The 27,631-nt window shown below is 39.0% G+C and overlaps 1 protein-coding gene and 1 long non-coding RNA gene across 4 annotated transcripts in view; one reads left to right on the top strand and one right to left on the bottom strand.

The window, feature by feature from the left end:
• The window catches only part of LOC121328588 (tyrosine-protein phosphatase non-receptor type 11-like), a 52,731-nt gene extending 34,133 nt beyond the window's left edge, over positions 1-18,598 (top strand). For 2 of the 3 annotated variants that reach the window (XM_041273375.1, XM_041273377.1), the window contains exons 3-16: positions 2,313-2,507; positions 6,605-6,797; positions 7,453-7,572; positions 8,163-8,276; positions 9,077-9,173; positions 9,993-10,072; positions 11,332-11,487; positions 12,065-12,196; positions 13,280-13,434; positions 14,820-14,887; positions 15,644-15,795; positions 16,112-16,212; positions 16,468-16,574; positions 16,769-18,598. In XM_041273375.1, the coding sequence (XP_041129309.1) occupies positions 2,313-2,507; positions 6,605-6,797; positions 7,453-7,572; positions 8,163-8,276; positions 9,077-9,173; positions 9,993-10,072; positions 11,332-11,487; positions 12,065-12,196; positions 13,280-13,434; positions 14,820-14,887; positions 15,644-15,795; positions 16,112-16,212; positions 16,468-16,552 (1,648 nt within the window). In that variant the 3' untranslated portion in view covers positions 16,553-16,574; positions 16,769-18,598. The remainder of the gene's footprint in view (positions 1-2,312; positions 2,508-6,604; positions 6,798-7,452; positions 7,573-8,162; positions 8,277-9,076; positions 9,174-9,992; positions 10,073-11,331; positions 11,488-12,064; positions 12,197-13,279; positions 13,435-14,819; positions 14,888-15,643; positions 15,796-16,111; positions 16,213-16,467; positions 16,575-16,768) is intronic. The other variant, XM_041273376.1, reaches the window with a different exon arrangement.
• Positions 18,599-23,150: 4,552 nt separating this feature from the next.
• On the bottom strand, positions 23,151-26,794 carry LOC121329283. The gene is made up of 3 exons (XR_005951754.1): positions 26,624-26,794; positions 26,074-26,167; positions 23,151-23,247 (listed from the first exon to the last, which is right to left on the bottom strand). It is a non-coding gene; the product is annotated as an uncharacterized LOC121329283 (long non-coding RNA).
• Between the last annotated feature and the right edge of the window lie 837 nt (positions 26,795-27,631).

Below are 27,631 nucleotides of genomic sequence, written 5' to 3' on the forward strand. Positions count from 1 at the left end.
GTTATACACAGCTATAGCCAAAAGTTTCACCTGGCATTTTAGGATTGAGACATTCATTTAAGAAAAACACTGTATGAACATAATTTAGATATTTTATTTATTTAACATCATGTAATCAAAGAAACTGCAAAATTATTTAGCAGATGGCTACCAGATGGTTTAATAGTAGTAGTACAGTATTTCATGTTAGATTTTGAAATGTCACATTTTTCAGTTGACAGTATTTCGTAACGTTTATGGAATACTACAAAGCGGTATGCAATGCAATGTTAACAGGTTTCATTCGACTATCTGAAGCACGTTTGTTTAATTCCATAGGGCAGTGCAACGTTTTTGGCCATAGCTGTGTATATACCAGGTCATATAAATACAGTATGTAACAGATTCTTACCTACCTAAATATTTCTTCTCTGGCAGATTTTTTTTTTAAAACCTGCCAACCGTATGTGCCCAACACGCTCTCCACAGTCCTCTGGAAACGCGTGACTCGCTGGTCTCTTAAGAGTTAACGCAATTAATAGTTGCTAACAAATTACAGTCAATCAATTAAAAGTAGAGGAGATACTTGCTCTAGAAGCAGCAGTGATTTACTACAAGGAACTTTTTTCTAACTTTTGGATATGAAACTTTTTTTTTTTTGTTGTTTGATCAGATTTTTTTGAACATGTTTATACATTGAAGAAGGATATGATTTGTTCTGAGATGTTAATCTTTGCGAACAAATTTACATGCGTGTGGGTGGAGGAAGTTAGAGGCCACTCGATTTTATATATGGTTTGTGTGTGAAACCTTTTCCCGTGTATAAACTGTTTACACGTGGTTTACAAGAGAATAGGTAACTAATAGCATTTTAATTATAAATATTTTAGTTTTTTAATTAGTCTTGTGAATTGACACACTGCGTCAGTGTTATCAAGAGCTTGTACAGGGTTTTAAAATCTGGGTTTCTTTTTCTTAAGTACATCGATAAATCATTGTTTTCTGTGGCTGTCCTTACAAAAGTAACACGAAAGTCCCGTCAGGCCACTGAACTGTGATTGGCTATCATATCATTGATCATGAATAATCCTCTCTCTACACCGAGACCATAAGGTCCGTGTCCTATACTGCAGCCATTACACACTCTAAAGCAGTTCATATTTGGCAGTGAATAAGCGTTTTTGTTCATTTAAAACAAGTGACCGGAGGTGCAGGTTTCCCCAGTTGTCCTGACAGGAGCATTTCGTGGTTCCATTGTAAGCACTGTGTATTCTATGTAGTGGTGTTAATAACTTTTAATGCACGTACAGCACACCACAACGTGGAAAAAAGTCCATGTATTTATGTAGTTTTTTTATATATACACTTGAGTGATATATATAGCGAGTTTAAAATTGGCCTCTTACTGCTGAATAAAGCTTTCAACATGGCTTTTAGATTTTATTTTTTACTGCATTCAGTTTCTGTTTGGTAGGCAACAAAGCTAGATAGAAACATTCTCCAAATAAAAATATAATTTCAAATAAAATCTCACTATTGTACAGTGCCTGCTTTTAAAAACGTTGTCAATGTACTTTCTATTGTAAATATACGAGAAAGCAGTTTCAAAACTCTGACTCGTGCGTGTTCTTCTGTGCACAAGTCTGATGGTTACCTTTCGATATCGAGTTTTCATTTAGACAGTTTCAAGTTAGGTGGGCTTGAATTGTCCTGTTCTTTTTTTATCTTCACAAATGCAATGGCTAATGATACTTGCAAGCCGTAAAATGAGAATTCGCACAGCTCAATTGCTTCAAAATATGAATTAAAAAATCGCAGGCAGTGGTTCTAAAATTAAATTTGGTTAGACTTAAGCCTTTTCTTTTTACCACAGCAGTAACACTGAGCAAAAAAAAAAACACACACACACACACAATTGACTAATCTGCCCTAGTAAATTAGATCTCTTGGGACTGATGGTGAGCTAGGAAGGTACGATTCTAGTGAGTTCTTTACCCAGCACTCTGTGTGTTTTGGATATTGCAATTCTAACACCCTTACTGGCAATCCCTACTTGTTTCATCTACACATTTGCTTCAGAAGAGAGGTTTTTAAAAAGATCTGATCATAACGTTTTCATTTCGCTATGCTTTTACTAGGGGAAACTTTGATAGTGGTCAGCGCGTTGTGTGTGCAGAAGTGCGGCATCTTTTATTTATTACATTTGTTTTTCGGTTTCTCAAGTGAAAAAAAAGGGGTGGGGGGTTCTTACTCAAGGCAGGCCCACGATAAAAAAAAACTTTCAAAACTCCAACGTTAAATATTTTAAAGATGATGGTGATGTTTTTTTGCAGACGGAATGACGAAGTCACGCACATCAAGATCCAGAACTCGGGAGATTACTACGACCTGTACGGAGGAGAGAAGTTTGCTACGCTAGCTGAGCTGGTCCAGTATTACACAGAGCAGCAGGACCTGCTACGGGAGAAGAACGGGGACGTGATTGAACTGAAGTACCCTCTGAACTGCAAGGACCCAACCTCTGAAAGGTAAAGAGATTCTACCCAGCTCTCCGCTCCTGTTTATTGCAAACGATGCTGGCAGTGGGGCTAGCTGTAGGGTTTCACAAGTCACGATCCACTGAAAACAGGCTTGGAGCACCTCTTCCCACTGGCCATGCATATTCATACATGGAACAATTTGCATACTTTCTTTCCTTCAAATGGGTGAGTGTGCTTAAAATTCTAGTAAAAAAAAAATATATATATATTTTTAATCTTCATGAAGTTTTCAGATGCCGTTTCCTTTAGTCGTGACTTACAATATTTTTATAAGGGAGGTCGGACCACTTATTGTGGTAAGAGTGTTTCTTGTATCCTGTTTGTGAGTTTGTCACATGTTTACAGCGGTACAAGTTTTGTTTGAAACTACTTTAAGGGATATGCAGGAGCTACTCAATAATTCAAAATGCTAATTGTGTTGTGCCTAATCAAGTCATATTAGATACGCTTAGGGTTTCAGATTTTAAGTTTTATCCAGTAAACACTGATAAAATGCAGCCAAAACAAAAAAGGATTTATTTAGAATTCACTTCCCACAGGTTCAGTTTAATCTGTTTTGTGGCAGCAGAGGTCGCATCACGCACTGTGAATCCCATTTGTGTTGCTTACACTAAGCACTTCTCAGGATTTCCCACAGAAAAACACAGAACCGGGCTTTTGGCCCAAACCAGAAAGAACTGGTTAATTGCCTTTTTGAAAGGCATACAACATAAAAGCCCTGATAGTTTCCTATGAAACTAAACCCCACCAAAAACGAAAATGTTAAACACTCTTAATGATGTTTTTACTATAAGTGTGTTGTTGTTCCGAGTTCAAAGGTTTAGTCTGCATGTTGACTGTTTTGCACTGGGTTAGGAGATGCTGTTTTGAAGCAGAATAAATATTTGCCATGGCCAGTTACTTTGATTATGCTGTGTGTGTGGTTTTTCATTTAGAGTTCTCCCACACACGCATACTGATAAACAGGCCCACTCTGCCTCTCAAAACCCTAATCACTGCTTAATATAACAGGAGAGAACGTCTCTGCTCTACACATCTGTGGGAAAATAAGAAATGTGCTATAGGGTTGGCCTGAATTTTCTAATTACATTTTTACAAATGGCAATCTTTCGTAATGATTTGGGTCTATGGGAATCATTGACCTCACATTGAACAGAACATTTTAGCGTAAAACATTTCTGTAAATACATTGACCTAAACAGTGTCCGATCTTAACACTGTTGCATTTTACTGTGTTTGCATTCTATGCAATGTTGTTATTACCTTTGGATTGATACAGAGGTGGATTGTTTTGGTATTAAGATCTGCTACTGTTTAAATATGTATCTCTGTTTTTAAATGTGAAGTTAAAAGGGAGTACACATTTTTAAAGAAATACTGCTTCACATAGCAGGCATTAGAGATTTAGTCCAATCACAGTCCTGGAGGGCCATTCCACTCCATGTGCAACAGGTAACATGATATAATTAACTGGTTCCATTAAACAATTTAGAACAGGATTGGAACAAAGACCAGGAGTGGAAGAGACCACTTTGGACACCCCTGTTTAAGTTAAGTGCTTATTTTTGAAGTGACGGAAACAAAAATGAGAAGTCTGAAACCCTCGCCTTGCACCTGGAAAGGAAGTAGTCAGACCAAGGCAGACTGGAAAAAAATGTGATGTTGCTAATCTTAGAAAGTGGAGGTTCAGATATAGATTAGAGACCTTGAACCCATGCAAATGTTTTGCCAGAGTCTGGCTTGCAGATGAGTTCAGATCACATGGGGCTTTTGTAACGATATTAAGTTACTTTCCTTTATTCCAGGACCCCAAGAGACTGCCTAGAAAGTAATTTTCTAACACATCGTTTGTTGATAATTAACAAAATGCAAACCAGTAAACTGTATCAAGATTGCCCACCTTGTTTTCTTATTAGTTTGGTTTTTCAGTTACTATTATATGTAAACATCTCCATATGCCATTTTTTAATGGGATTTTTAAAAAGCAAACATATAGTATCTGCACTCCCTTTAGTCCCACAGCAAATTAGCATTTGAGTTAAACAGCGAGAAATGCAAAATAACCAATGCAAGATTTGAAGTGATTGTACTGAAGCTGAATGAGCAATAAGTAAATCTTCCTTCACTGGATTCACCTGCTGTTCAGCTCCATCCTGTGCTGACAGTGGCTAACCCATTCGTCAGCACTCTGTTATCATTGTCATGAAATCAAAATGCATTTCCAGACAGAAGAGAACACTACATCAATTTAACAAAGCAACCACAAATCGATAAACCTCTAGGTACAAAACCTTGCAAGACGAGAAGCTCCGTGACTGGTGAAATTCTATTTTAAAATTTTGCCAACCCAATTAAAAATGTCCTTGGGAGAGCCGTCCTGTATGTTGTAGTGATGGTAATTATAACCATGCTTAATATAGCTGGGAGCCGCGGAAGAGTTGTTAAGAGAGAGAGTTACGTCAAGAGAATTTTAATAAGATTACAATGTATTTAGACAGCACATTTATGGATGTCCTTGTGCATTGAATATTTCAGGTTTCAGTCAGAGATTAATATGCATTAACTATGTTTTACAGGTTTTGACTGTATGCACACACAAATACCTACCAAACACTGTGCATTATGTTATCGTGGCCAGTCAGGATTCAACATTACAGAGGTCTATAATATTGAAATTTTCAGTATTTATTCAATATTTGCAGAAATTAACTCGACCATTATCACATATTGTGTCCAGAACAACTTTTTTCCAGCCATTTTCAATATTTCATGCATTAAAAGGGTTAAAATTCCCGCATTGTAGACCCTTGTCCTTGAAATTGCTGGGAGACATGTGACCCTGTTGGCAGTCTTTTCTGGAACAGTTTAGGTTCTGATGTCAAGTAAGCAAATGCCTTCAGCTTTTAAAAAGCTACAGCAAAAGAGATTTATAAAATGCTTGGTTTACAGTATGTTAGCGAAGGCAGTTGGTTATGGACTGAACTATAGATTAGTACTGTAAATCAGCAAGAAGGTTGAGAGAGGACATGAATACAATTAAATGTTAAGGGCTATGCAATCAACCAGCAAAACATGTGACCACAAAGATAGAGGTTGATAACTAGAAGAAAGGTTATCTTTGTTGATGTCTCTCCCTCGCTGAGAGAAGCCATGCTTCAGCAGTGGAACTTTCACCTAAAATAAACCAAATCATGTGCAACATGTGTTTCACATCGAGTGTCATTGACCCTCACTAAGACGGGAGCATCGCAGTGTGTGTGGAGGCATTGTATTAACCATGACTCCTGCATTCCAAGTTTCAGGCCATTGCACTGCTTGTACTGGACACACTGCAGTTATACTGCCTCCTGTTATTTATAATACAGCAAGGTACTGCGGCAGTACTGCATTGCAAAACTTGCGTATGTGTAGCCAAGTTATTAATACTGAAACTGCCCTTTAACATCGTTCTCACAAACTGTGAGTGCTTAGTTATTTCTCTATTGTATATCTATATTTAATGCCGTTGGGATACCACATGTATCAAGTGATTTGCCCTATTGATCCTGGGATGTAGAAGCACTGTTGTTTCTGTGTGCATTACTTTGTACCTTTAATTTCCCAAACATGTACAAGTTGATTTATTTTGAATATGAATGCAAACCTGCAGTGCATTTTCGATTTATCCTAAAGCAAATGTTACTATATTGAAAACGAAGCGCACTGAATCGATACAAGACAAACATTTTAAATCTGCAGCACCGCCCAGAGGTAGCATGTCAGATTACAGCTGGAACTTTAACAGTGCTTAAATGTTTCTGTGGAGTCCTTCACTGTATTACACTGTAAACTATAGGATATGTGTACAACAAATGATAAAGAAAAAAAAAACATATGTACAGTATATAAAAATAGCACAAGTTAAAAAAAACAAATCAAAAGCACAATTAGAACCACTCTGAAAGCCATAACAATCACAATCATATCCACACGTTCCCTGCTTTTTAAATCCGTTAACTCCTCTACCTATTTGTGATGCCTCCACCGCGTCCCCGGGACAGATAACAGCAGCCTCGATGCATTGATGGGGTTCTTCTCCTCCTCAGGTGGTACCATGGTCACCTCTCAGGGAAAGATGCAGAGAAGCTGCTGACAGAGAAAGGGAAGCCCGGGAGCTTCCTGGTCCGGGAGAGCCAGAGCAAGCCGGGAGACTTTGTCCTGTCCGTGTTGACGAATGAGGAGAAGCACGAGAACGTAGACCGCAAAACCAAAGTGACGCACGTCATGATCCGCTATCAGGTAGGCATTGGGTTTAAGCACGTATGAGGCGGCAACTCGCATCTGATACATATGATAGATGCCCCGAAACAGTTTAAGACCGCTTGATGAAAGAGCTGCTCAATTATATACAGGTAATGACTGCAGAACAGGATGTTAGTGGCGAGCAATTGCTTTTTGTGTATGAAGGCATTTTTTTAAATGTATGTTTAGCTTGCATTTTGGTCTGGATTGCATGGGCTGCTTGAAATGTATGTTGCTGTTTTAAGTGAGTTGAGATTTTAAACTGTTTTAGTAGGCTCTGCTCAATCGATTTGCGAGGTTCATAACATTTTTGAAGCTTCTAGAGCATGTAGGAGTCTGTAAGGAAATCTTGCTACTCAAATCAAAGAAGTGTTGCTAATTGTTTAGATGAGTTTCAATACATTTAACAGCTCTCCCACATAAATACACTTATAAAATAGAATACAAGTCTACACCGGATGGAATTGCACTTGGGAATAAGATATTGGCAGACATCAGCTTTAATTCAAACTTTGGCGTTACTTATTTTAGTAGTGAAAAGACCCGACTAGATAAGCCTCAATGACCTACCCTGCAGTTAACTCTGATCCAAGAAGGGAGTTCTGAAGACAAGAAAAGCTGCGTCATTCCTTTAATTTCCTTTTTTCAAAAGCAGGATGGGAAGTACGATGTCGGAGGAGGGGAGAGATTTGACACCCTAACCGACCTGGTGGAACATTATAAGAAAAACCCCATGGTGGAAAAGAGTGGCATTGTGGTTCATCTCAAACAGGTATCTTGTCGGCACGTCCTTAAGCTGTTGCAGTTTGTGCACTCCTCCTGTTGATAAAATAATAATGATAAATATCACAGTGCACCTGGTACCAACCACCGTCTGACCAGACTGCGTCTCGTCTGGTGTTTCACCTGTAAAGGCAAGACCGTGTGGTCAGTCAGGGGAGTGCAGGTTCATCTCCTGGCTGTGCAAAGTCTCCAGTCATGTCTGGGGATTCCACAGGGCTTGCTTGGATCTTGCACCCCCCTGGGTTTGGGAGGCAAAATCATCAGGACTCTACAGCGGCGCCTACTGGCCAGGTGCCTTTTGGGCTCAAAGCAGGTTTCTAAGTTAGTGGTGGCTGCAGGAGAATTATCACTGGAAGTTGAACCAGTAAATCAAAATGTTGAGTGCACGGCAAGTGCATTTAAGGAGGTTGTAGCTAACAAAATAATGATATAAAATCTTACCAGTCATGCACAAGGTCTGAAAACATGCAGTTTTGAAGAAAGAAAAAAAAAAGTTTTTCATAACTGGATTTGTTTTTACAACCATAAAGCTCTCCTCTGCAAAATATTTTACAGCCTTGTTTTTTTTTCATCCCTCAGCCATTTAATGCCACTAGGATAAATGCAGCAAACATTGAAAACAGAGTGAGGGAGCTGAACAAAGTGGCCGATCACACCGAGAAACCCAAGCAGGGCTTCTGGGAGGAGTTTGAGGTAATCCTTTTGTCTCCTATTTATCCTTTCCTCTTGTGAGGTGAAATGTCCTTCAGGATAGCCTTCTGTATTTCAGAACACTGAAACATCTCAATATAGGCTGGTTCTCCACCTGACATCTAAGCGCAACCCCCAGTGCACTAGCACTCTGCAGCAGAGAGATGAAAACTAAGTTGTATGGACTGTATGTCAACCATAGCAGTTTTATTTACGAGTGAGATTTATACAGGAAAATCCCTCCGGGAAGCAAGGTTGAGTTTACAGAGATAGGGGTCCAGTTTGCAGTACAGTTCCACCTAGCCACAGCAGTCATGATTCATTCATCTTGAGAGTGCACCACACCAGGGAATTTGCAGCAAGGAAGTCTGCCCAGTGAGCAGTAGTTGGCTCATTAAGAAAATATGGGATACAAGCATTTAAAAAGATACTGCAATTTACCAATGCGCCACCCCTGAGCCAAAAACGTAGAATACATCCTATTAAAAGCATATGGAGCTCCAGCTACCAACAGATCTAGTCTCAGTAAAATAAAATATCTAAAAAAAAAAAAAAAAAGAAACCAGCATCTGCTAAAGTTCCTGCGAAGTTCTTATGTATCAACTAAAACGGGAACACTACTAAATGCAGATGTACTTTCAGTTTTCAGATTAGTGTTTTACAGTTAAATCGTGTCGATCCTTTTGTAATAATTTGCATGCGGTCAGAAACAACAAGCATTGCGTTTGACTTGCATCGTAAAAGGAGGTTTTTTGGAAGCGGCCCAATCTGCCTGTTCAGAGTTTGCCGTCTACTTTCCTCAGATGCTGCAGCAGCAGGAATGCAAACTGCTGTACCCCCGGAAAGAAGGGCAGAAACCAGAAAACAAGAGCAAGAACCGATACAAAAATATTCTACCATGTAAGTGAATGGCTGCGTGTCATAGAGGTGCATGCCTAAAGAACTGGGTAGTTCAGCTATCGAGTTGTAACTAGGGATGGGAGAAATTACAAAATTGAAAGTGAAATTTGCAAACTTAAATGTTCAAAAGTTTGCGGTTTTTGCTCACTAGTTCACCTAAAATAGTACTGCATGCGTGTTTAGTCACAAGTCTGTGTGTTTATTTTAAGACCTACGAAATGCAAAACACAACCTGTGTAAATGACACCCTTTTGTAGTTCTCATACCAATAACTGTAACCATGATAGTTCCCCGTGCAGCACCTACAAACTACGAAGATCACTTCACAGGTTATATTTTCTATTTCGATATGAAGGTGTGGTTTTTCATTCGATGATACACTTTTGAGGCAAGACTGAATGTCACATAGCAAGCTCTGAAGTGACGTATAGCACCTGTTCATATTCTGCTGTTTATTTCTGCAGTTCTCTTAAGCCTCAAAAGAGATCTCTTTGATCCCTCTGAACCAGTCGTTTTCTGTAGCATTTGAAGGAACGTTGAGCCTAAAGCATGAAATCAGTAGATTTTAGATACATGCAAACAAAACTACCTCCAAATAAAATGTTTTTGTCTGTGCAATATTCTTTACAAAAAAAAAAGTTTGCCTTTCGTTATAAAGTATTTCTTTTTGTAAGACTGTACTGTGTGTGATTTGATTCCCTACCTGCCCACTCACTCAGCTTTCAAAAAGGAGAACAATTTGCTGTAGATAAATGGGTAGAGAGAAGCTAAATGGTCAGTGTCAGGAATAAGCTTTTTTTTTTTTTTTCAATGTTCTAGTTGATACCACTCGAGTTGAACTGAGAGATGCCGACGCAGATATCCCAGGCGCAGAATACATCAACGCCAACTACATTCGAGTGAGTATGCAGACTGGCTGGAGAAAAAAACGATTGAATTGAGAGGGTCTGGAGCTGCATGAAGCACCCTCACTTTTATACAGTCAATTCTTGTTAACGAACTCGGAGTAGACCAATTTCCTGTTGGTACGAATTATTTTGGAGCCCTCCCAGGGAAGAGAAACGTGAATAAAATTAAAACGAGCACAAAGGATACTGGGAAAGCAAGGCAATAGCCAGCCATGAAAAATCAAAGAGGCACTTGCCTGTGCACTGTGACTAGCAACGTATAAGAGTGTGAAGAAGTCATTAGCAGCATGATTTTAACCAAGGGTAGTGCCTCATAGCTGGCTATGGCCTTGGAAATATATTAACTTGTATTCATATTAGCACCGCTGTACTGTATTTTAGTGCCATTTGGGGCCTACAGATCCTATGATGCATTTAGAGTTGACATAATGCTCACGCAAAGACGTGCACTGTCCCTGCAGTGCAGTTCATTTGCAATGTGTACTTTTTAAAAGTTCACTTAAAAGATGTATTTAATAAAGTGCGCAGTACTTAAGTGTGTAATATTTTTCATTGTTCAGTTATTGAAATCGGAAGGCTTTAGACTCCCGATAAGAATTGTTGATGACAATTTATTTTGCTGGACCCTTGAAATTCGTATTAACGAGAACTGACTGTATACAATATAAACACTTAAACGCACATCATTTAACCCCCCTTGGCTATGATTTGTTCAACAGCAAACTTCTCTTGCTTCTTAAGCCCATTAGCAAAATATATCACCTGGAACTGGTTTGCTAGAATGCTGTTGCGTTTGACTTGCTTTGGTTTGTGCTTCCCCAAGAAGTTTTTTTTTCAATCTACTTGTAATTAAACCCGTTCTACTTCTGCAATATGATACCATGCAGAATAGCCTCCTAGGTTGTCCGTTTTGTTATGTGCATTGGAAAGCAATGCATGCTGGTTTCAAAATAATATTTCAGTACCTGCCTAAACTGCAAAATTGAATCCAGCTGAAAATAGAAGTCGGCAACATTTTGGCAATGATCTGTTTAGATTCTCAATGACATTTGCAAGCATTCAGAAGAATTTATTGTAATGATGCTAAACAGGTTCTCATTGAATTAAGATAAAGCTCAGCAGAAATAAAATGGTTGCAGTGCAGTGAAGGAGGTTGGCTGCTCTGCTGATTTACTAATTCTGGTTGATACCCTCCCTGACCTTCATAGAAAGGTGCCTGCAACATGAAGTAACCCTGCTTTAATCTTTAGAGTGTCCACGAAGACGGGAGACTGCCAGACGAATGTAAAGTCTACATTGCCACGCAAGGGTGCCTTCAGAACACGGTTAATGACTTCTGGAACATGGTCTACCAAGAGAACACCCATGTTATCGTCATGACAACCAAGGAAGTGGAAAGAGGAAGGGTAAGCTAGCATTGTGTATGCAGTCGCGCATTAAAACAGCAGTGACTCCTGAACCACTCCTGGTTCTTCTCTCCACTTCTAGTGATTTCAAACCTGCAGCTTGAAGCGCTAGCTGCTTAAAAATAGACCAGATCCTTTTATAGGCTGCTTAGATTAAAAGAAAGGGTTTCTTGTCGTCTTTAGGTCCCTAGAGCAATATACTTGGATGTTCTTATTTGAGTTTGTAAATATGATAGGCTTGTTGCTGTGGTGGCTAGGAGATCCATCTGTTCAGACGCTTATTGTCAGAGTTGGTAATTGTATTGAGTTTATGGCAATACATTTAAAAAAAAAATCAAAACCACATCTTGTGCTTTTTATACCTTTTGAAAAAGATAAAAACGAGAATACTAAAAAAAATAAACGATGTACAATATCTCTGTAATTTAAAATAGCGTCAGGTGTTGTAGCAACTCTGTTATTGGGAGTTACCCAAGCTACAAACATTTTTGTTTTGTAAAAAAACAAATATAAAACGGTACGTTGCTCTTTTTGTTTTTTTGACTCGTGCACCTGTTCTTTGACTCTCTTTGCTCAGAATAAATGTGTGCGGTACTGGCCCGATGTGGACTCCCGGAAGGAATATGGCCTCCTCTGTGTGAGTAACATGGAGGAGAGGCCTGCCCAGGATTATGTGCTGCGAGAGCTGGAGATTACACGGCTAGACAGGGTGAGCTCTGGAAAGGCGGACCACAGGCCTGCTTTTCATTGTGTTCACTCCATTTTTGTTATACACCAAAATTACCACAAAAACAAAAAACTGCAGTACAATTATTAGCATTCAGTTGCTTCGCTAGCTTTATAACTTTAAAAGGCATTGTTATACACTTTTCCCTCTCAAAGTGTAAACTGAATTGCCAGAATAAATACTCAGGGGAAAAAAAACAAAAAAACGGGATTTCAGAAAAATGTGACTATAGCTTTGGCTGTACTTGATACTGTCCTTCAAAGCCTTAATTTAAATTCCTTTGTCGTATTTTTTTATTGTGATGTTGTAGCTTGGTGCGTTTTTTTTTTTTTTTATTTTTAAAAAAATTGTAATTGTTTTGAAAATTGCCCCTATTGTCTTTCTCCTTGCAGAAAAAAAAAAAAAACAGGTTAAACTTTCCACCAGCGTAATGTATTCTGTACATCAGATTAGTCTTTTACAGGGAGTTTGCAGATATTTTGCTATTAAAGTTCAAAGACGCAGGGTTATGCAAACTCAGCTGAATTCAGTACGGATCATACGATTTCTAATTAGGGTGTTTTTACCTCCTAGCTCTTATTTGTCTCCCAAGATCTCCAACCTTTTTCCAAGTATTGTCTGGAGCTGATGCTCACAACTGTGCATCTGGAATGAGGAAATCAGACACGAGCACGCAGTTAGCTTTTCAGATCGCTCTGTGTATTTAGCAGAAAGACAGTTAGAGAGAGATTATTAATCTCAAATACGGAGAAACATAGACATCAAAATAGACGGAAACAAATAAAACATTTAAAGTTCACCTAAATCTGTTTAAAATACAGGCTGCAGACCAAATGTGTCTCATCCCAAATCACTGCTCTTTTCGTTTTTTTCTATTACTCACAATCTTATAGAAATCAGCATCTGGTACAACAAGGGCAAGCCCAGTTTGAACAAAGCCTTGTAGTGTTGAATCAGTTCAGTGTAAATATGCATTTGCTGCCGGCTGGATTGATTGTCTTTGTCCCAGAGAGGTTTCTCCGAATATCTCCGCTATATACTTAGCCCTGTGAATCTGGTTTGCAGGAAGAACCTCCCCGGTATATTTGGCACTACCAGTACCTGAGCTGGCCGGACCACGGTGTCCCAAACGAGCCTGGAGGAGTTCTCAGTTTCCTGGACCAGGTGAACCAAGCACAGCAAAGCATTCCAGACACTGGGCCTATTGTAGTGCACTGCAGGTAAGAAGCAAGGAGCGCCTCTACTGAAGCCTTTAATAGCAGGGAAACAATATTATACAGAGTGTTTGCAGGCTGTCGCCGAAATGAGATGCCTATTGCATAGCAGAGCCACCTGTCTCAGGTTTCAATGCAAACTCCACAGTTTATAGGTAACCAGCTGAGGTCTGTCTTATTATGGATCAGTGGAGTCTTATTTCAATTCCTGCTTTCATCCTTTACAGAGAAAACAGCAATCATTTTATTTATTGATTACCCTTAAAATGTATCATTTGTATATATTGTTCCACAATCTTAAACTCCGTGTTGAAGACGGTATTAGCCCTGGGATAAGCGACAGCTGGATGTTTAAGGGACATTTTACAGCATTAGGAAATCCCCCTAGATTACTGTGCTCACCTGTTTCTAAGAGTAATTCCAGGATGAGCAAGGATAGGTGATTAATTGGTTAATGCAATCCAGGGTGGTATCCTCTGCAGTAAAATGCTCCAGTAAACACATATTAGAAGTCACATCCCCATTGGAGCCTATTGGTAGCAACTGCACTTTTTTTGCCTAGTGTAGATCTCACACTCAGTTTCAATGTCGAGTTGAAAGTGTTCTTTGTATGACAAAGCACAGGAAATTCACTCTCAACTTGGTAAGAGGCAGCCATCGAACACATACGGCTGTGGCTTATACCAGAGTGGAGTAGATTGATCAAATCCACCCCTTTTAGTTTCTTCTGGAGTCGCTCCTTTTGTTTCTAAAATGATTTTTGGTCTGTATTGTATTTGAACTATTGTTTGTTTTCAAAAGAGAATATTTTTTCCACCCACTTCTAAATCTGCCTTCAGAAGAAGCGCAACAAATTGTGTTTCTCTAGGATGCTAGACTCAAGGGACCCCTAGCAGGATGAACTGCATGTGAAATGCATTTCCTTTGCCACTGTCATTGAGAGGTGGGTTCTGTATTCTGTGGTTGCCTGGGAGCCTTGCTCTTGTCTTCCCCAGAAAACCATGCTGCTAGCTGCAGGATGTCACATCCAATTGCCCTTCCTTTTAAAACAGCAGATGGGCTAAAGGTCTAACTTTGACTTAGATTGCGACATGGGACGCCTGTATAAAATAAGGGGCATCAGCCCAGTGGCATCCCACCATATCAATAATAAAGTTAGAACAAATCAAACCTGTCTGGACTGCAGTGCCTACTCAAGGTTTCCACCACCCACTCACTATAAGAGAAAGCACTTCAGGATGTGAATGAGACAGTGCTGTAGAATTTCCTTTGTGAAAATTTAAATGGTCCCGAGTCAGTTAAGCTGATGCTGCAAGCGATTGATCATATTTTGCCATTGAGGCTAGAGCACTGCACGTCATCTTTCTTTTCTCCCCCTTTCTTTTTTCCAGTGCTGGAATAGGAAGGACAGGAACCATAATTGTAATAGACATTCTTATAGACATTATTAGCAGACAAGGTAAGACACATGATTCATGCGATTATCAATAATAATGATACCACTTTAAAATAATCCTGCACGTTCATAATGGATTCCAGCTGAATATCACAGCAATATCTAATGCACTTCGGAGTTCTGATACCATTCATTTTGAATTCAGCCCTGTACATTCATGTGGACTTAATTACCTGTATTCGTCCCATGCTCCTTTGTAACAGAGGATGTTGATACACAGTAAAACAAGTGATAGGTAGTTAGGTAAAGGAGTTCCACTATCTTCTAATTTGAAGGCTGTTTTAATTGTAGTTGTTAGGTCTTTAGATTGACCATGTTTGTATTTCTCATTTGATCAGGTGCAGGTTCTTATTTGGATACAGTCTTTACTGTATTTCTGTTAGGAATAGGGTTTCTCAAATGCAGTAGCACCCTGTCAAATTTGTAATTGTACATAATGTTCCCTTAAGCTTTTAGCCTTGTGTTTCCGTATTCATTCCTGCAATGGGATTTATTGATTTAAATATTTTACAAGTAATAAGCTTCATTTATTTCACATGACCCTTTTTTTTTTTTACAAACTGCCTTAAAATATCAAGCCCATTAATGTATAATATACAATATTTCTGATGCGTGTGTTGACATGACAGCTGTAACTAAGCGTACTGTTTGGATAATGAATGCAGATTTGCATTTCTAACAAGGCTAAGGCTTTGCGTGTCGACTGTGGGCCGTTCTTATCTGTAATTAACTCCAGGGCGACGCTCGTTTTTCTTCCAGGGCTAGACTGCGATATAGACGTCCCGAAGACGATCCAGATGGTGCGAAGGCAGCGCTCCGGGATGGTGCAGACAGAGGCGCAGTATAAATTTATATACATGGCAGTGCAGCAGTATATAGACACTGTCCAGAAAAGACTAGAGGAAGAGCAGGTGAGTGCCTCCTCATGACACACACGAGAATTTAATTTGAGACCGTGTGTGTGAAGCCAGCCCATAGTGTTACATCCATGTGCATTAGAGCTGCTACTAATATATATATTATATATAATATAAAATAAATAAATGGGAAATTGCTTTATAGTTACATAAGCTAAAATACACTGCTATTCGAATGTTAATTTGCTTGTTCCAGTTCAATGGATTAGAATATGCATAAGGTTGTTACACTCAATGTTATCAATGTCTTTAGCGTTTGTATCTCTACTGGAGCCCGTCCTCTTAATCCTGTCTTTCCTGACTTTTACAGAGAAATAAAACTAAAGAGAGGGAGTATTCTAACATCAGGTATCCACCTACAGATAACACAAAGCTTTGGCCCCACACTCCCACTTCTAGAACTTCTTCCATGTAAGTCCTGCTGGCTAGACATGTGGGTCCTCATGTTGCGACCCAGGAGCACGCTTTGAAAAACACTCCTTAATGCTTTTAAAAGCCTTTTTCTTTTAGTTTTTCCAATGGCAGCCCATTGTCAAAGGCAATGCTGCCACCTAGTGGAAGGAAAACATACGCATGATGTAATACTTATTAAATTCATAGTCTCTCGACTGGAAGTCCAGATTTACACTGTGGGCGCTCACCCCTTTCTTGCCTCTTGTTTTTTAGGGTTAACGAGGATACAGCGGGAGTGTACGAGAATTTAAATATTAAAAATCCAAAATGTCCAGGGATCAGCAATACAAGAAGATAAGGGCTTGGAGATGGGAATCTCTGTGAGTACTGCAGCTCGATAATTCTGACCTCATCAAGACAACTTGCACTCATTTAGAAAATATTTTTAGGGGGGTGGGTAAGAAATGGTTTCAGCATTATCGCTTCAAAATGTGCTATGTTGATCCTGCACACTTGCTTCTTGAAGGAAAATCTTTCCAGCTATTTCTTTACATATGTATTCTTTTTTTTCTAGGCATTTGGAAGTTTCTAAAGCGCTAGCAATGCCATTTTTGTCTCAGCTGTACTGGCAGATCCCTGTGTCATAAGCACTGCGAAACGGGATGCCTAAAGGGGGGCATCCCGCCCCCCCCCCACCCCAAGCCTTGCAGGAACTGACTCTTAAGATGGGACAGCAATGAATCTCAGCGATCGACACGATACCTCTCTCCCTTCAGCTTGTGTTCTGCAGCCAGTGCCTTTTCTAAAAGCGCAACCCCAAGGCACTGTGTCCCGGCGAGCAGAAGAGATAGACATGGCAGAAGCTTGAAGACAAAGAAGCACATTCGTTTCGTCACCCAGAAGTCTATGAAGCTCCACGTTTTATTTTTTTTATAATGTGTATGTTTAAGATGTAGCAGCTGCACTTCCTTGGATTTTTCTGCATACATCTACTGTAACCAAAGACCTGCGATCTTGATAAAAGCTCAAAAAAACTGAGCATTGACAGATGCAGAAATTGCACTCTTTAAAAGAAAAAAAGTTTTATTATTTTACCCCATGATGTGGGCACCAATGAAGTCTATGAGTTGGTTGTTGCTGCCAGCACTGATGTCTTTGTAGGTATTGTCTTGTATTATTATTATTACTGGTGTGTATCTCATTTTAAATAATTACCTGAAGCTCTGGAACTAACCACAAATATATGGTTAGTGGTAAAAAAAAAAAAAAAAAATTAACATCCAGTGGCAGTACCTATTAACTAATGCAGAGAGGTTTGCTTAAGCTTCTCTTTACCTTTTATAAAATTAATCTAGTTAGAGGATCAAAATACAGCCAGTTTTTAAATCAATATAAGAAGGGGACAGAGAAATCCATCTCTCAGTGTTTGTGCGAGAGTGTATTATTGTCTTTTAAAAGAAAAAATGTCAGGATTGGTAATATTACAATATTTAAATGGTGGCGATTTAGATCCATTACTGTTTAGATGGATACAATGCACCCACAGACCCTCATATACAGGGAGAGTCATAAACGACTCTGTAAAACACATTCGTGTTACGTTTGAATTGTGCTCCACCATTAGCACATAGTAATTCTTTGATTTCAGTCGGCACATTGTGACCTCATTTCGTCCTGTGGTTTGGTGGTTGCTATGATTTTCAGGTGGCTCCACAAGTCATCTGGAGACTTAGTCGCACAGAGAAGGTGTGATGGCTCAACACCAGCACTAAAGTCCAAGGGTGACAAGTCTGGTGAACCACAGAGCCTCTGACTTTTACAATGGTCTGAGGTGATGGTGTCTAACCAGGTTCTGTGTCCAACAGTGTGTTTATGAAATCACCCAATAACTTTTCACTGTATAATTTACACAATACTTATGAAAGAGAAATAAAACCGGCAACGTCACGGGCCTAATACCAAAACCATAGGTATTTTGAAGGACCTCTTAAATGAATATATTGAGTTAATTATCTTATCCTTTTTTTCTCTTTTACAAAACCTGGTGCAAATGCTACTCCATTGTATAATATCTGATTGCAGGCTTAAGCTATTATCCCCCTGCAAAAAAATGTGCAAGATGCAAGCAAAACCTTTTCCAATCACTGAATTATAACTGAAGACACTTGAAGCACATGTAACGTTGTATTAACTCTGGACTGCGCGTCTTACTGAAGAAAAAAAAGCAGCCAGATATGTTTATTATATTGGGAAAATGTTTCTATCGGAATGTGATACAAGAACCAGATTGCAAACAATGTGAACCGGCTACCTTATTAAATGAACCAAGCCAGCTCTATATTCTTAGGATTCCTGTCTTTAAAACTATTGTTGCTATATACATTGGTTTCGTTTTTTTTTGTTTGTTTTTTTAAACAAAAGTGTGAGTGTTTGTTTGAAGTTACATCAGTACATAGTATTAACATTGGCATGGACAATCCATTAAATCTACAAAAACAGCCAAGCCTCTAATTTCAGCTGTAGTCTGTCATGGTCTTAGTATTCCCAAATATAGGTTTAAAAATAAATCCCAACATGACAGTGTGGTTACCAAAACTTTCAACGCGAGGCGTCTCTTTTGTTATGTAAATTATTCACTGCACTTAGGAACCTTTCTGAGAAAATAACGCAACACGTCACTTGAACGCTGAATGTCCGCTGCTGCAGCTCACGTCAATGAAACGGTCCATTCCTAAAGGCATCCCTGCCTATTGCGCATTTTGTTTCGCCGTAAAATTATTTGATTAATTGCACCAGAACATAAGGCCTGTATGATGTAGGAACATGTTTAGTTGGTAATGGTTGATTGCACACTCCTGTCTAATACCTGTCTCCATTATGAGCCACCAGCTGTTTCCATTTATAGAAACATGTGACGTGCTCAGAAATGTTTACGGTTGCAAAGTTATGATCAAACACAGTTATGATGGTCATAGCCAGATTTTGAATGGTTGTACCAATTGAAGCCCTAGGTTGCTTTGGGGTATTGTACTTTGGTATTAAAGGCAAATTGAATTCATGCTTCTTGATACTGTTAAGTTAAATGATTAAGAATGCAAGTCTGATTACTGAATACAGTTACATCTGAACACACTTTGTAACTACCTGCTGAAGTGAGGTACTGACAGCATTTCGGAGTGTTGAAAATGTGTGAAACCTATGGATAGGAAAAAAAAAAAAAAAAAAAAAAAAACTGTTGTGGTTGGTTTTTACTTCAGGCAAACAAAACCGTAAGTACTTGCAATGCACAGTCACGCCCAGCAACTGAAAAGGGAGTGTCAAGGGGAATAAAGTGTGTGTCCCTACTGTTAAAGGCGAGGTAAACTCAGGACAATCAAAATGTAGTGTGAACAGAAGCCACAGTTATGAAAAGAACATTGTACACTGATAACATTAAACACTATTCACTGTCGCCTCTCATAATGCAACAGGGTACTGATTTTCATAACAAACAATCCCACCCCCCCCGTCCCAGTGGAAAACCAAATTGGATCCAGACAGGATCCGCTCTACATGGGATTTTACAATAGTGGCTCCTCTTAATTGAACGAGTCAGGGTTTCTTTAAAGCAGCAAAGGGATCATACTGCATTCAGCAGGTTGCACACCTCTGACATCATCCATATCTGTTTGAACCATCCTATTGTACTGGAAAAGGAAACAAGACATCTCAGAACCAAATTACAGAAACAATTCAAGAGGGAACAGAAGCTATATCTGGACACCCTTAGCGGTCAGTGTTCAAACTTGCTTTATCGGGGGGGGGGGGGGGGGGGGAGTGCTATTAAAAAGCAAGCCGGGTAAAAGGTGCTGAAGAAAAACGTCTAATTTTCCTGCTTAATGTGGATGTTAAAAGTTCTCATATAATGAGCAGAGCATTCTCCCCTGATATTCTGCTCTCAGAGTGATGCTTTGACTTTCCATTAAACAACTGACAAGCGCATTCTGGATTGCCTGCAGTGCTGAATGTCTTTTGTGACACGAATGCTTTAACTTCTAAAACGAAAAACATAGATTTAACACCAGGGATTTTTAAAATGCGACTGGCTTTTTATCCCCCTTGCATGCAAACCTTATGAAGGAAATAAAGTTTTGTTAGCGGTAGTCTCCAAGCGCTGTCAATGTCACTGTGCTGCAGATCCAGTCAGTACTCTCACACAGTGCAAGGTCAGCGAGCATTGGTTTAATATCAAACGTGTGATATGATAAAAGCATATACACTGACGTAATGGATATGCTACAGTCACTCAGAGTATGGAAGCTACTCAAATACAAACCCGCTCACAAATGAGTTCTCTCAATTTAAACTACCACCACCAATGCAAAAAGGGCATCTTGCATTTTCAATCACTAAATTGAAAGTGTCTTTGCTACATATACCGTGCTTATAATGCAATCCACTTGAGAGTTATAGTATAAAAAAGGCAAGTATATTTGTTCTCTATAATATGAAAAAGCATTGCAATAAATGGGGTTGTTACATCTGTTCAATTCATTTTAAATAATGTGACCTTGTATTGTACAACAAATCTATCAATCTCACTCCTGTTTTTTTCTCTCATAAAAACAGAACTGCTTAGTGGTTTTGTAGGCCAAGGCCAGAGAAGTAGTTTATGGCCTGATCCTTCGGCAAACAAATTAATCATTTAGAGCGATTTCAAATTACATTACATTTATCTTTAAATGGATTGCAGATATCTTGACATTATTTACAGACATCTAAATTTACAGTTATCTTGAAACAACTTTGTGCTAACCAGACCAGACAAACTGTCATTAAGATATCTTGAAATAATTTTGAGATACAGTACTGTCTGGCACAAAGTATGGAAACAGCAAATGATTTACAGCACAGAGTTAGTGTCACATTGTCCTTTGTTACCCTCAGTCAGACCCCTTACTTACTAAACAACCTGGTATCTCTGAAATCGTCTCCTCTTTAAAACAGAATATGCTAAATATTTTATTTTTATTTTAATGATCCACTTACTACTTTTCTGGCTAAGGACGTCCAAGGACAACTCTACATTGAATATTGTAAAACAGTCTGGCAGTCACCACTCAGGAAAATATTTTTTTTGGTGGTAAAATAAAAAACAAATTCTTCACCCAGTCATACAGTATTGCTAGTAAATTAATCATTTTTAGAGTGCCACGAATTGGTAATTAAAACCCTTAGCGTATTTTTGAAGAGAAGAAAATTATCGATTCGGGGATACCAAGATATTTGGACAATACAATCCCCACCCCTAAACTTTTTTGCTATATCCATCATTTGTGTCAGTACTGTATATTTATTTTACATAAGAGGGCTTAAAATGTATTGTAGACGTTTTATTTAACAGTATACTTAGACACCTAGAAAGTGTTTGAAGACAGCTGGTGATAATGAATAGGTAGTCAGTAGGAAGAATAATGTATTGCATGTAACCAGAAGGGGGAGCCATTGTATTCCACCAGACCTAATTAGTTGGCAATGCAGGCAATACATTATTAATATACAACAAGAGACAGCGCAAGCAAGTACTGTAATACTGCAGACACAATGAGAACTTCCATGCCAATCATTCGACAGTTTAAAAAAAAAAAAAAACTAAAACCTTAAAACTAAAATCAGTATAACTGACAGCCTCAGCTTGAGAGAGGCCAGGGATTGGATGGGGGTGCAGTCAAACTGGAAAAATGCTATTAAATCCTGGAAATTTCCGTAACAGGACAGGGGGAAGCTAACTTCCTTTGTAAAAATGAAGAAACCATTAATCAATTGTTTACAGTAAATAGATGACTTTATAATTAAATGAAAGATACAGACAGATATGAACTAATGTGCCCTGATGTATATTACGTAACTATAGACTGAAATATATGTATGCATATTAAAATTAATGTATTTACAGTATATGTACACAACTAATAATTATGAATTGTGCTGTAATTAAGCAGAGCCTGTTACAGTGCTGTATGTCCATTAGCTGGCATGTTGTACTAGAACATTTGAATAAAAAAGAATTACAAACTGTCTTGGCATGTAAAGTATTTCCCTAAATTTCTTTTAAAAAGATACAAGTCAAGCAGCTGGTTCTTGCTTAAGCTCCAAAGAAATAATTACAAGGTCAAACAGAGAATCAAGTGTTAACCTTACATCTGAACCCAACACCACTGCACGCCATACAGAGTCTGAATTCAGATTACTGCTGCATCACATATGGTGGCATCCTAAAAACTGATTAGGTTTTTTTTTTTTTTTTTTTTTTTTTTTTTTTTTTTGGTCAAGCTGTTTTTTGTAGCGGAATTCACTTAAACAGAAAATAAAGTCTCTCATTGTGATGCTAAACTCTTCTGTCTGTTCTGTGCAGCAGTCTTGTGGGATGAACACAATGTCCAATGTTCCTGGGTGCGAGGCTGAATGTCAGCTGCTCCTTTGAAAACAAGACAGTCTGTTAGATTATTACCTCCATTCCCAATTGCAAGTTCCAAATTTCAGTTGACCGTGTGCTTTGAATCTGAATTGCTTAAGGTTTTCATCAGATCTCCTGCGCTTAAGTTTTGTCAGTGTCGCTTCTCAAAACGCTTTATAACAATTATATTTGTTTTTTTAGTATGACTGAGCATTGTTTACATATTTCAGCGAGAACAGAAAAAGAACTTCAAAACTACACTAACAAATAAAAGCAACATGCAACAATTTCAAAGATTTTACTGAGTTACAGTTCATATAAGGAAATCAGTCAATTGAAATGAATTCATTAGGCAATAATCTATGGATTTCACATGACTGGGAATACAGATATGCATCTGGCGAGGACGACAAGCATGCAGATGAGCTTCCCCGAAATGGTTACTGACAGTTTGTGCAGAAATTCTTCGGTTGTGCAAACCCACAGTTTCATCAGCTGTCCGAGTGGCTGGTCTCAGATGATCCCGCAGGTGAAGAAGCTGGATGTGGAGGTCCTGGGCTGGCGTGGTTACACGTGGTCTGCGGTTGTGAGGCCGATTGGACGTACTGCTAAAATCTCTAAAACAACGGTGGAGGTGGTTTATGGTAGAGAAATAAACATTCAATACTCTGACAACAGCTCTGGTGGACATTCCTGCAGTCAGCATGCCAATTGCACGCTCCCTCAAAACTTGAGACATCTGTAGCATTGTGTTGTGTGACAAAACCTCACATTTTAGAGTCGCCTTTTATTGTCCCCAGCACAAGGTGCACCTGTGTAATGACCATGCTGTTTAATCAGCTTCTTGATATGCCACACCTGTCAGGTGGATGGATTATCTTGGCAAAGGAGAAATGCTCACTAACAGGGATGTAAACAAATTTGTGCACAAAATTTGAGATAAATAAGCTTTTTGTGTGTATGGAGAATTTCTAGAATCTTATTTTCAGACTTTACATGTTGCGTTTACATTTTTGTTCAGTGTATATCAAGCAGTTAAAGTGCATTTTAGATTAGTGCAAAATAGATTATCCCCGTTATTCCTAATCCAACTATCATACACCTTCTCATAAGCCTTTGCTGCAACACCATTGCACTGTACCACCGCCTAACAGCTAACTACCCATGGCATTATATACTGCACCGCTCATCATATGAATCCCACATGGTTCAGCTTGCAACTGCTTTATTTCCTGTTCCTTATAAAATGGTCACACATCTGTGTATGCTGGGATTTTCCATTCACTTCTGTGTCTGCTCAAAGGTCAGCACTGTCACTGTGGAAATGCAAGTGAATTATCAGGTGCCGGCTCCACTACAGTCTCCTTCTTGTGTTCAGATGCGGAGCTGGAACTTGGAAAGCGATCCAGGCTGTGCGGCCGACTTTTTCAGAAACTTCTAGAGCAGGCAGCTGTGTTCCACTATGCTGAGGCAGGGGATCATACACACATTAATCTCGAGTCCAGTAACTGTTTAATAGCATTGGCAGAGCAGCCTCAGTCGAATGATCCATCTACAAGTTAACCTTAAACTGAACTTGCTATCTTAATGAACAGTGTTTTTAACTAGATCGAGCGCAGCCTGGGGGTCTATCTAAAATCTGAATTGATCCACCATTTACAACAGAAACATAGGGCTCTTTGTGTACCAGGGTTATGAAAACAAAATAAAACATCTAGCCACGCATATCTGTATGTAACAATATCTAAAACGTCAAGGAGGGACCGATTAAAACATTTTTAGTGGTACAAAATAAACTAAATAAAAACACCCCCTTCTACAGTTCACAATGTATAAATATGAACCGTCCCTTACACCCCAATATTGATTGAGTACATTAAGGAACCATTTATAAAACTCACAGTAGCTACACATGTGGTTTTGATGATTATTAACAATTTTAATGAGTATGACAAAAACAGCTTCCCTTACTGACTATCCCAGGAAGAGATTAGAAAACTACCCAGTTCGACATTTTATGAAGCACATCAAAGAAGAAAGTCTTTCTGAAACTGGACTGTTTACATGAATAATCGTACGCTCCTCGTTGTAGTTCCACCACAATTTCAATGATCCTATAATATTGGTTCACCTACCCTTGGCCTCTAGTTCCATATAGCCGGGGTGGGGCTGCCTCTCCTTAGCAATTTTTTAGATAGTGGGCTGGGCTGGGCCCCCGCTCACTTTAACCAATGCATGCAAAAGAGCTGTGTAACATGTAAAAATACATGTGTCACTATAGCATGTGTGTCTTTCAAAACTGCCCATCTAAAATCCACAGTGTGTAATAAATGAACGCACACAGGAGGTATGATGTATGGAATTATCATTAAATACTGACCCCTACCAATTTCCTTATTCATAAGAACAACCTTACACAGCAGCAACCACATGATTCATGAAGTGCCCTATATTGCAAAGCGTTAGCCTTGAGTCTAAAGATGATTCAACAAAAAACTAGCCCTTACTGGCTTAAAGTAAACAGCTATGCATGCAATGTGTGTACATGTCAGTGTGTAAATAGCATTAGTGCGAGCCATCCTCCCCAAAGGAATTCAAACCGGGAACTTGGAGAAAGCTCATTGTTTAAATAACCCGACTTCCTTGTTCATAGTCGCTAGCTCACTGTGAGTAAGCAAGGAATCCTTGATAGATAGATAGAGATGGAAGTCTGACTAATTCGGCTTGTGTGACAAAAATATAACTCAGATAATTAACTACAAGGCCATATGGAAATGTACTAACGGTTGTAATGTAAAATACAACGCAAAGTCATTGTACCGTCACTCCAGGAACAGATAGCGTTTACAGTATACAGTTTCCAGAAACAAATGAAATTGAACCACCAAGGCAAGAATTATTATTAACCACCCTTCCCCTATTTAACTTTCCTATCCAGCAGCAAGATAAGAGTGACAGAGTCACGAGTGAATCGGCTAGCAATAAATAAATAAATAAAAAATACGACATGACGAGCGCCTCTTGCCTCTCAACAACCTAAATGCTGCCGAGTCAATCCGCAAAGTCCCATTGTTAAACTGGGTCTACACCCGAGCAACTGAGAGAACAAGTCGCACAGCTAAATAAGCATCAAATCACTCATCTATCATCTTTCTAATGAAACGCATAACCGTGCTCCGAGAAACAAGTGCCATCAGCCTGCCACGACGTCTTTAAGAAACCTGTTGCCATGGCAATGTTGGGCTCTGGTAGTGCTTCAAAGGGGTTTTCTTTATGAAATAGCATTATATATCCAGTGTTGTATTTTAAACTCTTCTGTTCTATTGTTGCTATTGAGTCATTACAGGACAGGAAACGTCTACAACGCCAACCCCTTTTATCAACAAGTAACCCTTCAAATGCATTGCACATCCGAGATTACACCGACAAACACAGTAACGTACTTGAAAGCTGTGGCATTCACCTCCAGTGTTCAATTAGATAGACCGGTCAGAAGCTCAGAATAGCAGTTTGTCAGGGTGCCAACTTCGTGAACGCCTGTTTGAAAGATTTATTTGGAAACGTCAGTTTGCTGAAGGCTTCAGGTTTTTCCAGCCAGCCTAGTGGTTATACAGCACAGCTACATGTGTGCAGAAGCACTTTGATTTCCCAGGATAGCCAAGTGATCTGTAGGCTTTCAATGAACCAGACAGTCACAAGCTTCACCGGAACCCTTCAAATCTAAAGGTTTATGTCAGAAAACGCTTACTGGTTACATAGAATCATAAATTAAGAAACACAATTTCCTGAAAGCAAACGAAGGTGAAAAACTCGACTATCTTGTTCAATAGGTAATAGTAAGGCACTAAATGAGGGTCAGGGTTCGAGGATTCACAACTACATGGTCATTGCAATTAAACACCTTAATAGTAATATCAGAAGGCAGAAAAAAAATAAATCAAACATTATAATGTAAGGGGACAGTTAAAAAAAAAAATGTAATAGGAATCTTACCTACTCTCCAGCATTGGCACCATTTGTCTCAAAGAAGGATTCCATCGTCAAGATAACATCAAAAACAAAAAGAAATGCAGCATTGCTACAGGGACTCAACACACCTTGACCCTGGGGGGAAACCTATCAGAGAAGAAGAATCTCTGAGAAGCCAGTGCAGTTTGAAATCCACCCAGCCTTTAACTGTACACATTTACAAAGCAATGTTGTTTTTAAACTAAAGATCAACATTACTGTCCTTGCAATTCAATCACTGTTCTCAACTGCATTTGTAGCTGTGATTACTGCTTGGTTATTTAGAATGAATAGAGTAGATATATTAATGTGGGTGGTTCACGTTACTCTTTAGTGTAATTGTAATTACAGTTGTAATTACTGCAGCGTAATTGAACCTGAAATTGAACACGGCCCTGGATTGCATCATTAACCTATATTGTGGTTATCCTGGGATTGTGTGCTTGGCGCTGTAATAAACCTGTGCAATGCAGCCCTCTGACTGGCATGCTCCAGTTGGCTGTATGATAAACAAAGCTGCTTTTTGTGACCGGTTCGTTCCTGATGCCACATCAGTCACTTAAATCAGGAAACAAAGAGCAGTCAGACACACCGTATGCACTTTTATGAGAGATAGCGGAAAATATATATATATATAAAATAAACCCTCCCCGATGCCGGCTGGTATTAGGTGAAAGGTTTGTTTACTCTACTTCCTTATTTCTTGGGGGTTTTTTTTGTTTGTTTTTTTTTAGTTTTTTTTTTTTTAAAGTTGAATCCTCCCCACCACACCCAAAAACATTCCATTACAAACAAAGAAGATTTTACACTGCAGACCTGTACCTAGAACAACACACAACCTATAGCCAGCTGCTTGGATAAAGGTGTCTGCCAAATAAATAATAATAAAATGATAAGAACAACATTGGATACATTGGGCAAACAGTTAAAGAAGTGATCATCAAGGATAGTGGCCCTAGCAAGATTATTACTGGTCCCCTTATTGGTGCGTTT

The sequence above is a fragment of the Polyodon spathula genome, chromosome 16 (genome assembly GCF_017654505.1).
Source record: "Polyodon spathula isolate WHYD16114869_AA chromosome 16, ASM1765450v1, whole genome shotgun sequence".
Lineage (NCBI taxonomy): Eukaryota > Metazoa > Chordata > Actinopteri > Acipenseriformes > Polyodontidae > Polyodon > Polyodon spathula.